Below are 16,099 nucleotides of genomic sequence, written 5' to 3'. Positions count from 1 at the left end.
CACCCAGAGAGTCTCCACACTTCTTCGTTAGTGATTTTATCCATCTAGTTAATTTCCATCATTCTACGAATCAATCCATCAGCCACCACATGAAACGCCACATGGAACTGCCCAATCCATCAACCACCACATGGAACGCTTGGACTGAAGGCCTTGGATGACGAGACTGTCGAGTGGCTGATGACTTCATGCCCAAACATAATCCATCAACCACCACATGGAACGCTTGGACTGAAGGCCTTGGATGACGAGACTGTCGAGTGGCTGATGACTTCATGCCCAAACATAGTCCGGTTGATTCCATCGCATTCAATTGCCATTACATTATCGTAGCTAATTTTATTGGATCCAAGATATTCAAGAATCCCGGTAACTATTGACACATTAGATCAGTTGGCTGCAGTAAAATGACCAATGAAATGATAACTTGGCTCATCAAGTAAAGTAATGTGTTCTTCAACTGCGAAATGTTTTCGAAGTCGCCCAGTAATTTCATTTTGTTTGATGGTTTAATCTTTTCGGCCATCAAAATATATGCTTTGCAAATTTATGCACATGATAGGCCTACTTTCCATTTGAGTTGTAAACCTCATTTTTTTCTCGCTCTTCTCACTTTGCTTTTATCTATGACTGATTGAGATTCGCTATCCGTTACAACTCCCGCATCTTGCAGAAATGATGAAACAATAAGTGCTGCAGACCTATCTGCAATACCAGTACGATTGCATGATTCAGCAAATACTACTAAACTGAAATACTACTAAATTGGATGACAAAGTTTCGGAGCTTGAATAAGTTAAAGGTGTTTTAACCAAAGCGCTACTTGTGCCTGCTCCTGGGTCTTCACGTAAAGAACAGAATTGTCCTGATCTTGCGACTCTCCTCGGAAAAGGTTTAAAATTAGATTTTGTGGCCGATTTATCATGTTTATCAATCACCATTATGCGAGTTGTTCTTTGATCAAGAAAGAACTTTTGTTCTGTAACAGGGAGACGATTTTCCTGCGGGCAAGTACATTGTAGAAAATTGGAACACTTAGGCTCGATTTCAAATATTTTTACTTTGCAGATTCTTTCATTTGGTCCAAATTTTGTTGAAATTTAGGCCCACCTCTAGAATTTGACTTCAAAAGGTTATTCATTTTTTTTGTAACTCTTTATCATAAATATGTACTGTTGTTCGTACCTCATTCGTATCATCCTGCAAAGTTAATGGACAGAACATAAATGAGCGTACAGCGTTAACATCATCTCGTCCTTTTACGACAAGTTTGTTTATTGAGCAATGACAAAATGGCATCTCAAATTGGTGAAAATTCAGCATTTTGGTCGTCGATGCGGGGCAGTAAACCTTAAGCTTCGAACATGCCTTTACATAGGAAAGTTCTGGGTACCTCTCACTTACAATTTATAAATAGCTAGTAGAAAAATTATAGCCTACACAAAATTATGTTAAAACGGAAAGTGAAATTTCTCCTTATTTTTCAAAAAATTGAAAGTTTGACCCCCCTGCGGGGGCAGAAGATGCACCCCCAAACCGAAAAAATTTTGCACACGTAATTTTGTCATGCATGTGCCACTTTTAATGACTAGCCGTTTTTGAATTTCAAAAAAGAGTAAAAAACGGCCCACCCTACTACCCAGTCTGGCATGAAGAGTGCAACACAGCAACTTATTCATGGAATGAAGATGAAGCAATCGGTCTGCTTCTCTCGTATAGAAAAGCTTTTCAAGTGAACCGGCCCCTGTAAAAAAGATAATTTTTTTACTTTATCTGTTGCAGGCGCAGTCATATGAAACGCAAGAACCATAAAGCCCAATCACCCAACAAACAGGAAGCAGCGAGGGTTGTTATCAGTCACATAACTACTTCCCGTTTCCTTAGAGGGATATTCCAATGTGTATAAACTGTAAGTCATGTTAGGAAATTTCGCTAATATCGTGATGTAGAATGCGCATGTGAAGAAAAGGCGGCAACAGCAGCTCGATAATTTTTGCTGTCACACTTAGTGAATTATGGAAGAGATCTAAGACTGAATTTTCCTCACGTTTTCTATTATCTTTGAAGATGATGACCTCGATGAGAAATTGAGCAGCTAGAGTCCAGGGATGTCCAACCTGCGGCCCGCCTGAGATTTTTATGCGGCCCGCTAGATTATTTTCACTCCAAGAAGTATTTTGAACTTTGAATCTTAGACTAATTAAAATGTAGGCTACCAGTCAGTTTTTAGGGGCGTAGTAGTAGGCTAGTATAATATGGGAGCAAAAGGATTATACATAAGTCCGATTGTATTTAAAGTCCGATGGCTCAGTAGAGCAACCACCTTAAAAAGATTTCAATTATTGTTAGGCTATCCTAAATAAAACAGTTCATGGAGAAAAAGAAACAAAGTGTGAACTTTATAGAAAATGAAAAATGGTTGAATGATTTGTCTTTCTTAGTTGAGATCACAGAAATGCTAGCTGAGCTCAATTTGCATTTACAAGGGAAAGGTCAGTTGTGTAGTTCAATGTTTGAGCGAATAAGTAGCTTTACCAGGAAATTAAAACTTTTCATAGCACAACTGAAAGCTGGCGCAATTGTATATTTTCGTAGTTTATCTGAAAGAGCTCAAAGACTGTTCTGTAAACTATGAAAAGTATGCTAAGTTATGTGAATTACTGGTTTGCTTGTAGAATTGTAGAGTTGGTTGAAGAATTTGCAGTCAGATTTTCTCACTTCAAAAAGATTGAAATTGAATAAAAATTATTCAGTGACCCAGCTTCATTTCAGTGTGATAAAGCGTTGCTCGAATTCCATCTTGAACTGATTAACCTGCAAAGTCGAGAAAGTTTGAAAACTGTCCACAGTGAACACACTCTTCTTTTATTTTATAAAGAATTACATTCATGTAATGATCTGAATTTATTAAATTAGTTGGTTTGTCCAATTAGTTAGTTTGTTAGTTGTTCTTATTTTCAAAGATAAAATTAACGGTTTTCAATTGTTACTTTAGGTACCCATTTTTCTTGAAATTTAATAGGTTCTGCGGCCCATTGAATTATTTCAAGATCTCCGAGTGAACAAAACTCGATTTCGAAACACAGAGGAATCGAATATTTTGTCGTCTGCCTGAGAAGGAGCTTGGAAACGGCAATACATCGAAGGCCTTGATTTGGTTCAAATTGAGCTTGATCGAAGATTCGACCAGGTGGATCTGCTTACAGCAGCCAACAGAGAGAAGGCCCTTTTGAGCTGTGCAAACGGTGAAGAAAGATCTGATATTGAGATCAGCTTACCCGATGCCATCAGAAAAGATCGCCTACAAACGGAACTTACTTTGCTCAGCGATGTTATGTGGAAAAACCGCGAACTCCGTTCAAAAGGTTGCTGAGATACTATCGCAACTACACCCTCAAACACGAGACCTTTTCAAAGAAACGCGAAAATTCGTGGAGCTCTGCCTTTGCCTCTCGGTTTGAGCTGCATCACCAGAACGTTCTTTTTCTGCTGTAGACGCCTGAAAACATGCTTGAGAAGCTCAATGACACAAAAAAGACTTACTCATCTTGAGTTGATGCATGTCCACCAAAACACTGTCGATGTCAAAGAACTCATGACACAGTTCATAGAGAGAACACCTGAATCAATCTTAAATTAAAAATATTTTGTATGTTTTTCAATAACGTGTTACACTGTTCTGGTGCGAACTAAGTTAAATTATCACAAGATCTATAAAGTGATAATCTGCATTTATTCCGACGGTTTGTCAAGCAGACACAAGTGACTTCTTCAGGGGGCTAGATGCTGAATAAACTTCATTCAATTTTTAGCACATGTGTTTTATTGTGATTTATGTGTATCAGTGGCATATTACCTTGTTTCAACGCATTACCGCCTTTTCCTCTTTCTATTTTATGAGTATTTTCCTAGTATGTAGCACGACTGGGATCTTTGTCTGACACAAACAAAGCAAAATAAAAAAAAATGTATTGTGTTTCTTTGTACTGTAGCTGTGTGGATCACACATCAGAAAAGACGGCAAAGCGCTGGGGGGTCTGGGGACGAAGCCCCCAGCTCCTTGGATAAACACAAAAAATTGCTTTTCCCTAATGGAAATCTGTTTAAAGAGGCCTTAAAATATGGCAATGAAGTTCTTCTTCCAGAAGCCCGAGGTCCACCTTCAACACCCAGAAGGTCCGGATTCGGACCGCGGTCCGCCAGCTGAGTAGGCCTGAACTAAGCTAAGTGAACGAATCGCCGTCACCGGCGTAGCATAGAGGATTAGAGTTTGGGCAAGAGATACATAGTCATTTCGACTGCTTGGGTTCGATTCCCACCTCTTGTCTTTATTCTTTTTTCTTCTGTAACTGAACTAAGTGCAACAAGAATGTTTGGCTGCAATTAGGTGGTTTCAAACATCAGTGATGTCATATGCCACGCATGATTGCGTTACTGCTTTGGGAAATTGCAATACGTTAAAGTGCCTACCATATTCAGACACCATTTAGCAATACAATAACTCCTATAGCATCTGATGCATCATTTCAATAGTCAAGTGCGTTTAGGTTTTGTGCTTGTACATCTAGGTTCAACTTGAAGTAGCCTACAGTCATAGTGAAGACCAACCTGTGCCGTGCCAACAGTGCAGAACTTGATTTATTGACGCGTGAAGATGAATTTAAAGTGAGTCGGCAACATGTCGGTCAAATCTAAACATGTTTAGATTTGACCATATCTTTGCTGTGATAGTTTATGATTCCTTAGTATATCTTTTAAAAAATATTTTTCTTATGGACTTGAAAAGGGCTGTACGACTAGCCGAAAACGTTAGCTTATTGTTTTTGTTTTTATAATGTTAAATGTAGTGTTGTTGCTATTATGTCTGTTTATGGTTAAAAAAAGTTACCTTTCTACTCAAATTGTTTCACGAATATGTTTGATGTATAACTAAGATCCCGCAATCGTATTCTTCAAATCTTTCTTCTATCACAATTTTTGTCAAATGACGCATCGTTTTGTTTTGTTATTGATCGTGATTTCATCAAAAACTTTACCTGATATTTCTTCTGGGTTGTTGTAATGGATTTCAATCCTGATGTGTTTTGGTGAGTCTTCCTCACCAAGGGGAAACCCCGCTTTAACAGGAAAGTAAAACGCCTAAACAAGAATAAAACAAAAATAACAAGGTCTGCTCAGAACTACAAGACAGCGGGTGAGGTCCATAACCTTATCGGGGCGTGTCAGTATTTGATCGGCCAACGTCTTATCTAGGTTGGTTTAACGTTATCATGAGTTTCTACCTGTGATTTGATTCAGGAGGATCGCATGTGGCCTAGTTGAATTGCTCGAGAAGGTTGGAGGTGACTGGGGAAAATTGTTTAAGAGGATTGCATGTAGTTTGAGTGAATTGTTCGAGAGAATTGCAGGTGGCTGGGATGAATTTTTAGAGAAGGTTGGAGGTGACTGGGGCAAATTGTTTAAGAGGATTGCATGTGGCTGGAGTGAATTGTTTAAGAGAATTTGATGGGGCTGGGGTGAATTGTTCAAGAGGATTGCAGGTGGCTGGAGCGGATTGTTAGATGTAAACTTCAGCCGATGTTGCTACAACGTCATGATGTATTGTATGAATGACATCACAAGTTTCATCGGTAGTTATGACACCTTTTAACATACAACCTTTATTGAACCGACTTACCCCTCCACCAGTAGCCCAACCGTGGAAGCCCACGAGACAATTCCAAAAGTCTGCTTCCATGTGGCTATTGTAGCAACGGACGTTTATTCCAATGTTTTCGCTGTGCTGGAAAATCAAATTTGATGTGAACTACAAAATTTTGAATGAAGCACTCGACAAAACAAGACTATTGAAATTTTTTAATTTTTCTGATTATTTTTTTCACTTAGTTAACTTAAAACTTAAAACTAAGAAGATGAAATCAAAAGAAGAATATCACTTGGATGGCAAGCCTTCGGAAGAGCAAGTACGATATTTAAATCAAAACTGCCTCTTTCCCTCAAGAAACAAGTCTACGATCGATGCATCCTTCCAACCGCTACATATGGTGCAGAAGCTTGGAACCTTACAAATAAATTAACACTTAAATTAAGAACTATGCAGAGAGCACATGAACGAATCATGATGGGTTTAACATGGCGAGATAAAAAGACTGCCAAATGGATCAGAAATTAAACGAAATTACGAGATATATTAAGCACAATCAAGAAACTAAAATGGTCCTGCACTGTTACGTAAAAGGTGCATAAATTTCCACCCCTAGGGGTGGTCTCTGTTTTCCACCCTATGCCTTTGTAGGGTGGATCTTTCCACCAAAAGTGGTGGATTTTTCCACCCTTGACCAAGGGTGGAGATTTCCACCCCAGCAAAATCCACCCTAAACTGTGGAAACTTCCACCCACCCTATACACTTATAGGGTGGATATTTCCATCACAAAAGTGTAAAATTCCACCATTCGTCTAAGGTGGAAATTTCCACCTCAGCAACATGCACTCTCAGGCCTTCCAAATTTCCACCCTTCAGGATGGTCCTATTTTTACCTCATTCCTTTTGCTTGAGGTGAAAATACCCACTCTATAATTCAAACCGTTTGTTTATCGCAAAAATTCCGTATCCCTGTATTTTTTCGTCCTACTTTTAATTTATTCACTTTTTATCAATGTGATATCTGGGCCTGTTTGGATGAACACAAAGTTGATATTCGGACAAGAATTGCAGAAAGACAAACGCAAAGCTATTGTGATTTTAATTTTCGACTGGTGTTCCATAGAACACCAGTTGAGTTAATAAATTTCTTACGGAACAGCTGTTGAAAATCACTGCCTTACACCAGCACTACCAAATTGTTATTCAAAACTGATTTATTAAAGGCCTACTAAATGAAAATTTCAAATCGGAATTAAGCATTGAAATCAGTAAACTGAACATTCAAGAATACATTTCAAAAACAATTACCGAAAAAAAAAAGTTTTCAATGGCGCTGGCATGGCCCAAAGTCCAGTGTTTCATTTATTTTCATTTTTTTCAAAATGACCAAAAAGTACAAACACTGCTCGAGAATACGTCACTACAGACAGCAATAACAAAAGCCACGTAACCACATCTGATGTTTTGAGCAAACTGTCTGCTGTTTTGACGTTGAAATCTGATGTTTTGATGTACATACATACATAGCCTACAGTCAAATCGCCCGCAGTAACAATTATTGCGCGATTAGCTGATTGCTATAGTCTGTAGTGACGTAACTGTACAGTCGCACGCTTCGTTGCTCAGGCTCAATCTCGTTTTGAAATCTCTGACAAAAGCACGCGCACAATGGTGGTCAGACCGCAATGGGGCAAAATTTTATTGAAAATCGTTTTATGGTAGCATGTTAAATACAAAGAACGCGGAAAATCGCCAAGTCAGGTTTTTCCTTTAGTACCCCTTTAAAGCTTGCACAAGTGTGCTAATTGCAACGGAAATGTCACACAAGTAACTTAAAAGTTGTAACGTTTTGGCGACTTCTTTGGGAAAGTTAATATCAAATATCCAATATGTGTGCAAAAGCAGAAGCACTGCAGTTTCAGGCTCCTCGATATGGCATAGCAGTTGATTGTGCACGTATAGAGAAAATCCCGTGTATGTGCTTGACTGGAGAATGGGATAAGGAGTTGTGACTTTTTTCAAGCTGAAATTGTCATCCTGTAAAACAAGATGTAACATTAGCATTGATCCACCTTATAAGACTGATAGGCCTATGGTAAAACTGATTATGCTTGAAAAGGTATAGACTTCCCAGACAGCAAAACCCGTCATTTTTACATTGATTCAACGTCTGCAAACGTTCAATCATTCTAAAAATGACAAATTTTGCTGTCTGAGTTATATGATGCCAACGAATTGTGTAGTTGTGGCACACTACCATCTCTATGGCACACGAACAAATAAGCTATAGTAGAATTAATGGCAATGTAACAACTTCGTGCCAGTATAAAAGTGGCAGGCCAATGAAGCATTCAGCAGCGAAATGCGACCTACGAAAAATAACAGACTATTTATGATCTGATTAATAAAATATTTATTCAATAGAATTCAATAATTCAAAATTCAATTTTCATCATCTCATCTGCATTTCATTTCATTTTTAATTTCATCTTCAATCAGGCAAAACAAAACGTTTTTTTTAAAGCTGTAACTTTAATACTCATTTCATATGTGTGCAAGATAAAGCAGTTTCTCAATTGTTCAGATTAGGTCATATAGTTTCGGTGTTATCCTGTTGTATATTTTTGTCTAATCTTCAGTATTTCTTATTCAATGTGTAAGGTCTTTTAAAGGCTTGATAAGGACTAGGCCTACTAGATGCATAGCCGAGAACGATTGTTATGTCGTTTTTGCTTTCACAATGTTAAATGTTGTGTCGTTGCTTAGTTTTGTTCTCAAGCCAAAATAATTTGTCAGCGTCCATTCCTTGGAAAGGCCAGTCGCCGACGGATGACCAAACGATATTTCAAAAGTTGTTTAGATTTATCATTACAATACTAACTGCGTTTTTCCTATCGAAAATATTGTTGCCTCAATGTTTGTTTCACACTTTATTGGGAAGTGTGATTATTCGTTTTGTCTGCTCTTCTGTTTTAACGAAGCCCAGCTGTGCAAAATTTGGTTGTTTGGAGTGCGATGTCTAGCACATAAGATTATGGCCTGGGGTTACAGGCACTTGTCTTTGTTTTGATTGCATGCGTCTGTCTCTCACCTTTGTTTCATTTCGCCTTTTGAACATTGCAGACAATTATGCGTAGCAAAGAAGAGATATCAAAAAAGACTCAATTAAAAAGTCAGACGTTTCTACATTAAATCAACGTTTGTGAATGTTGAATTAACGTAGAAAGGACTGATTTCTTGACCTGGTATTTTAACTGAACGAAATGTTTTCTATCACAACTTTCTTATAAACCAAATGATGTCTATATAACTGCCTACATACTAACAGCTATGTTCATTGTTCACAGCAATGCGAGTTCAATAGTAAAAAAAAAAAAAAATACGCCATTAAGATATTTTTATACATTACTCATCACAGTTACATCATCCATTACTCAAAAGAGCAAAATGGCATAGTTATGACATAATCATTTAGTCGTAGTAGAAACATTTATCAGTAGGCTACTCACCAACTACGACCTTTTCAGATAGAATCAAACGAATGCTTGGACTTGCGGATATTGTCGGACGATCTTTTTCCTTTCTTTGTTCTCGACATGTTTTGAACTGTGTTGTGACAATAATAATACTTGACATAAGTCGACTGATACAATCGCTTGCATTTTTGCCACCAACTTGACTAAAGTTTGCCGCCTGCAAAATATACATCGAATGTAATGACGGGGGTTTCAACCATCATATTAAAAAGCTTAAATAAAGCTTACATAAATTCTCGACTGTTACAAATGACAACCGACGTTTAACTTTATTTTGGGATTCAGCTGACGGCAACGAAATCTATATTTGCAAATACTCTACTACAACCATCACAGACCTATCCACACGACATAAAAATACAAACACATTCAAGCAGTCAGGCAAACACTCCGGAGCAGCTAAATCAAAGGTTTAGCAAAACCCTACACATGTTGAGGGACATCACAAGCTCTACTGCTTTGCTGATATCTTCTTAGCACTCATCTAGGAGCACTGGCACTAAGTTTGTCACGAGAATATTTCGTATGAAAGTTTTCCATTTGTCATTGAATTTTATAACTTTCTATTTGATCAACAATTGTGTAAACGTAGTGACAAAAACGACTTTATACAATTATTTCAGATTCAATGAATAAAAGACATTCACTTACCAGGTTTTCATAAAAGTTGTTGTAAGCCATTCCTATAGTTCCATTTTGATCATTTCTATAACTTGTTTCGCCGTAATGTCTCAATTGAATTCGATTTTTTATATTTTCGATGCAAGAAGCGAATACTCTCTTCATGCTGTTCACATAAGCATTATGTGCTCTCCGCCTCTCCACGTAATTGTGTATTTCGGACAACCGCTGTGCTTGACAGTCCAACTGAATCGAGTGACGTCATAATCCCTTTGGCAAAGGATTAACTCATGGCCTTTGTCTTCCTTTATCAAAACAAGCCAAGTTCTTCTGCTAACTTGCATCTCCTCGTGTTGACATACCGCATCGCCGCATTCTAAAGCTTTGTACTTCACTTCAACGCGTCATATTGTCCCATCAAAGTTTAATTAGTGACGTCATAATCGAGTTTTCACAACAACAATTGTGCCTGCAGTGTTGCTCTGTGCATCTATGGTCTAGTTTTTCTAATATCAATTCATCTGCGGGAGGCGAAAAAAACGATTTGCCGGATCGTTGAAAGTAGTTGTGAATCTCGCTTGTGTTTCGGAGTTTGTGATCGCTGATCGTCATTTTACAAATGAAAAATTGTTTGCAACATCATTCTTCAAGTCGTGCATGTCCCATGAGGAAATCGTTATAATAAATGTATATTATTTTCTTTGTAAAAACTTTCTTCCCTAGCCTAAGGGTCGGGGGTCTGATTCTTTTCATCTTTGTGGCTTGGATTGAATGTCAAAGTAGACTAAGTGTCGAACAGCTATTATGTGGTTCTGTCATAAAAATCACGGGCTCTGTTTGGGCCAAAGCAGATTACTGACAACATTTGTGAGATTTGAGCTGATGTTTTTCAGCAGAACATGGTTTTCCATAGGGATGGTGAACATTAGGCTTTGGCAATTCATATTTGTTTTGGTCGATTCTGTAAGTTCAAAGTTAGTCATTCGATATTTACATAAATTCACAATCCTTATAATGCCGCAAAACTATTTTTGACTGTCTTAATTCAAGTAGTTTGTCAAAGTCTATTGCTTTGCATCACTGTATTTGTTGTTTCCGATGGTGAGCCAAACGCGCAATCAGCATTGTCAAAAACCTGAACCACTGACAAAATATGATCGTACCCTACACATGAAAAATAAGTTAAAATATTTTCCAATAGATTCGTGGTTCAAATTCAATTGCTAGGAACGCTGAACGCTAATAGAAATAGGAACTCTATCAAGTTTAATTTGCAAAAAAAATATTCCAAATTTTTCATATTCGCAAGAAATCATATAACGTTGCATTAAAATTTACTTTAAATTAAAAAAAAGAATGATTACCGCAAAGCTACTGATGCTATACATTAAGTATCTCTATTTTGTGATGTGAACAAATTTTAGATGGTGGAACAATCTACCCTTTCCTTCATTCCACCTTTGCTGCGAGAAATAACCATCCTCAATAATTTCCAACTCAGCCTTTCCACCCTCGTTGTTAAAAATGTGTGTATTTCCACAGTTTAGGGTGGATTGAATACTAAACGGTGGAAATATCCACCATTCTTTTCGCTTTCCACCTTTGCCTCGAGAGATTTCCACCCATGGAAATTTCCACCCCAAGGTTTCCACCCTTTTGATTAACAGTGTGGGCAGGTCATATAGTAAGATATCAGGATAGTAGATGGACTAAAAAATTAACAACATGGACACCACGAGAAGCCAAAAGAAAGAAAGGAAAACCAAAAGTGAGATGGAGGGACGACATTGACAAACAATGCAATAAAACCAATTGGTACCAACTAGATGTAAATTGGCATGAAAAGGGGAAGGCTTACGCTCTGCAGTGGGCTCTCACAGGCTGAAAATGATGATGATGATGAACTTAAAACTGAAAAAAAATCAAAAACCAAAAGTTTACAATAGATCCCACATTGCCACAGATGAAGAATACTGAAAAGTTTGGGTGTTCATCAGGATAATTATCGTTTCTTGCACTAGTTGCAACGTTCATCTGATGAAAGTGAAAGTAAAAGCAACAAAACAGGTTGATTTATTGCTTCACTGACGTTTCGCACACCATGACAATGCGCACCCTCAGAGCGAATAACATACAAAATAAAATTTCACCAGGTTATATACTGCAGTGCGATTGAAGGCAAGAAAAAATAAAAATAAAAAAACACATAGTATTTTAAAGATTGGCCAATGATGTGTGGGTGGTTACTTTCCACATTAAATTGCCCACACTGCTTCCAACAATGTCTCACCATTTCAGCGTTGGTGCATTGGTATAGCACCATATGGTGGACAAAGCGCTCATTGCCTGGTGTGATGATGGGTTCGATCTGCAAAGCAAAATTAATTCAACTTTTATCAATCTGTAAATATCCCAAAGTTTAGTTTTACTTGAGGGGGTGCAAGTTTCAAGTTACCTGGATGTGTTGTCATAATGAATAGGAAAATAAATATTTATTTTTTGTTGTAAAATTAACGCAAATTTTGTAAAAGAACAACTTTTATCGGCACAAATGTCCCGAAATATTACAAAAGAAATAATTCATCTCAATGTCAGTGATTTGAAGCGAACATACAGATACTTGCACCACGTGATATTCACATCGAGAGCTGTGTTCATTGACGACACAAGAGGATTGTTCTCATCTCACCTTGACAACATGTTGCTTGGTGGTGAATGTCGGGAGCTTGAACAATCTACAGTTGTAATAAGTTTTCTCTGATGGAATTTCAAAATCTGAGTTCAAAAGGTCAAAGCTTGAATGGATTTCTCCTTCGGGTAACTCCGGACACCCCGAAGGTTCCGCATCCAAAAGAATCAAACTTTTAGTTCCTTGAACAAGAAAATATGACTAAGTAGCGACACAGGGGGAGACACACTAAATATTTAATACTACCTGGACGGAACGTAGTTTTACAGGAAAAAAAGCAACCAAGGAAAAATATGGTAAAGTTTATTGGAAATGTTTTTTTAAGGACAACCCTGGGCGGGGAAACTTTCCAAGTAATAAAAAACTTTTCAAAATAAACATAAAGTTTATGTAATCCCGACATGAATTTGAATCAATTTTATGAAACAGAATTACTCTGCTGCAGTTTGTGCATCACTTTGGTTTGAAAGTATCGAAAAGCCTTCTAAAAAACTACGATCAAAAATCTCTCGTGCCAACGTATGCACTGCGCATGGCAAAGTGCACCGGACAATCTTCAATTGTGAAACTTCCTGTCAAATACCGAGACGAGCGACAATACATCGCTTCATTTCGTTGTTGATCGTGCGTCTTCAACAGAGTTTCCTCGCATTCTCCAATCGAACTACCAACAAATCCAACAAACAAAAGATTATCAAGCGGCGCAGGTTCGACTCTCGGGGTGTGCGATTGAGCAACGCATTATAAGAACTGCTTTCCATTTAACGGCACCTAATGGATGGAATAATTCCCCGGTAACAACACTTCAACAATCGAAAACTTCATTCTGCCAATCTCGGTAACCGGCCCTGCTTCAAGAGCCTCTACAAGTATGCGAAATTACCAGGAATCCCCTATCGAGGCTTTGTCAGTCCGAGGATAAAGATTCAAAAACCAAACCAACCGTTCTTTCCATTCCTTTCATTTTTTCCTACCTCTGTTACTTTGATAATAATCGAATTCATCAAGATTGTCACCTTCTGGATCTTTGTCTCCAAAGGCGTAAACTATCTTCATTGTGTCTTTCTGCATAATTGAATAAATACAATGTTTCACAAGGACCAAGAACCGATGGCTTGTTACGTTCTGCAGCAGAATTTAATCGATTTGTTTCAGTGGGGGCCAGCATAGATTCGTAGACTACTTGACAGCAGCCAGTCGTTGATCATATCGTTCGAAACGGGTTCGAACATTTGTTGGATGAAAGTTGACACAGTCTGTTAGCTTCAGTCAATTGTAATATTTCAATCCTCACAAACATGTAAACTTCTGCTTTGAAACTGAAACAGATTCAAACGACTTTATAAGTTTATGAATCACAAAGCACTCACAGTGATATCACAAAGCACTCACAGTGATATCACAAAGCACTCACAGTTATAGGAAGATCGTATCCCGGCTCACAGGAGGCAAGCTGTCTTCTGTACTTGATCATTGTCCATCCATCCTTCTCCTCCCCTGCAAGCAATTCCACATTCTGTTGGGGATCTTTGGGAGGGTACTCGTTGTAATCCGTTTCATGTCGATCCTGGGAGCGAAGGGCTTGTTTGATCATAATTACAATAATAAACGGAAGGCTTTCCGTCAATGATCACAAATCTCACTAACAACTAACAAGAAAGTCTCGGAGCAATAAATTCATGAAACGATTTCAAAAAGACATAACAAAAGTTTAGTTTGAAAATATGATACGTTCTTCCATTATAAACAAAGCTGAACTATCACAAGGTGATTCAGGTGAAAATGTCAGTCGTGTCTGATTGACAAAATGTCGGAATAAATGCGAATTAACACCTAAAACATTTCGTAAAATTTGGCGTAGTTTACATTACAACAACGTATCATATTATTGAACTACAGTAAACGTCTGCTTATTTCATTTTGAGTTTAGTCTATGATGGAAGCCAGCCATGAAGGTTTTCAAAGGTTTGTTTTCAAAACTGCATCATAAGCTGCCTCCTTGTCTGTGGGTTCAATCTGATTGCAAACTGCGGGTCAAATTTTCACCTTTTCTTGTCCTTTCCAACCCGTTAATTTAAAAGGTCCTTGTCTAAAACTAGCCTAGCGGCTGAGAATTATGAAATTTATAATTATCTACTGCCATCTTACAGTGATATACACATTTCCATCTTTCACCCATCCCACCACCATGTCTGACTCCTCCTTGCCCCCGTTCGGGGAGACCCCCATTCCCACCCATCCTGTTGTGTTAACGTGGAGCTGAAACGTAAAAAAAGCTCCTTGAATGAAAATAAATTTTTGTCAAACTAAACTTCCGGAACATAAGAGCTCAAAGTCACAAAATCATGTTGCAAGTTTCCTGCATTAAGTTGACATAAAACGTTTAAACTTAAACCTTAAAATTAAGGTTACAAAACCTTAACAAGCATCAAAAGTTAAGCATAATGTTGAAGCATAAGTTCATGCTCTCTCACCAGGAATTGTACCACGGACCATCACATTGTCTCATTACCTCAAATGTGATAGTGAAGTCTTCGACTTTCCAATATAACTTCACCATGGAATTCGGATCCAATATGGCAAAGGTGGTGTAATTTTCGGTTGGGGGGATATCCCCGGCGACAATGCTTACCAAGCACAAAGCTAAGACTAAACTTAACATGGTGGTTTTCCAAGCAATGAATAAATTCTGTAAAAAGTTTTTTTCTTTTAAAAAATTTGAAACCGGTTGCTTTGGATTAGAAATTCTTCAATCTTTAGATAGTTTCTGTGTCCATTCTCACTTGGAGTCTTAGAATATGCCTTAGGGTTAGGCTATCTGACCTTGTGCAAATCGAATTATTCTTGAGAGAAACCAGTCTTTGATTTCAGCATCCATGACACGCATTATGCTCCGTCTCATGGATGGTACAGTCGTCGACATGGTTTGAGGTCTGTCTCTTAGCACCACACTCCCAAGAATAGAACGAGGCAGGAAGAGATGGCAGAATCATTGAACGTTTGTTACGTTAAGCATCTTGGAAGAAGGTTCACGGAGGATGAAAACAAAATCAGATCAAAGATTGAGACAAGAAAATATCAGAAGTTCTTAAAAAATAGAATTTTAGTGCAGCTCAAAAGCCGAATGCGATATAACATGATGAAGACTTTGATTGGGAGTCCACTGGGATGTCCAATAAAGTTGATTTTTGATTGAAATAATAAGAAGCAACATCCATTTGATTAGTGGCACTCTTCAACATGATGGATCAACAAGTAACACAGTTGCATGGAAGATAAAGAGAAACAAAATAAGAACATGAAATCTTGAGATAAAATGGATTAAATATGGCGAAACGAAGCGCAAACAAGAAGACAGGGATGAGTGGAAGAATCAAAATCTGTCGAGTAGCCGAGGATTATCTGGTTATACCTTGTCTATTGTGACAGCATCATTATACTGTACCTTGCATATTGTGATAGCATTATCATGATATTTTTGTTATTGTGACAGCATACAATACAATTTGGTTACAGATAAAACACACCAGATTGCTAGAAGTTGAGTAGTAATCAAATTAAATGCTTCTATTTTCTGGTATCTGAACATCTGTGCAGTGTGCAACGAA

At 37.8% G+C, this 16,099-nt stretch overlaps 1 protein-coding gene across 1 annotated transcript in view; it reads right to left on the bottom strand.

Annotated features, from left to right (window-relative positions):
* The window catches only part of LOC145777591 (DBH-like monooxygenase protein 1 homolog), a 48,267-nt gene extending 33,543 nt beyond the window's left edge, over positions 1-14,724 (bottom strand). The window contains exons 1-7 of the mRNA XM_082589012.1: positions 14,640-14,724; positions 13,906-14,058; positions 13,466-13,556; positions 12,492-12,673; positions 12,093-12,170; positions 5,678-5,782; positions 5,037-5,139 (exon numbers count right to left, since the gene is read on the bottom strand). Of these exons, the coding sequence (XP_082445138.1) occupies positions 5,037-5,139; positions 5,678-5,782; positions 12,093-12,170; positions 12,492-12,673; positions 13,466-13,556; positions 13,906-14,058; positions 14,640-14,720 (793 nt within the window). The 5' untranslated portion in view covers positions 14,721-14,724. The remainder of the gene's footprint in view (positions 1-5,036; positions 5,140-5,677; positions 5,783-12,092; positions 12,171-12,491; positions 12,674-13,465; positions 13,557-13,905; positions 14,059-14,639) is intronic.
* Positions 14,725-16,099: the final 1,375 nt, after the last annotated feature.

This window comes from Aplidium turbinatum, chromosome 9, assembly GCF_918807975.1.
Source record: "Aplidium turbinatum chromosome 9, kaAplTurb1.1, whole genome shotgun sequence".
NCBI lineage: Eukaryota > Metazoa > Chordata > Ascidiacea > Aplousobranchia > Polyclinidae > Aplidium > Aplidium turbinatum.
Note: the sequence above shows the minus strand (reverse complement) of the source record. Positions and strands in the feature narration are given on the sequence as shown.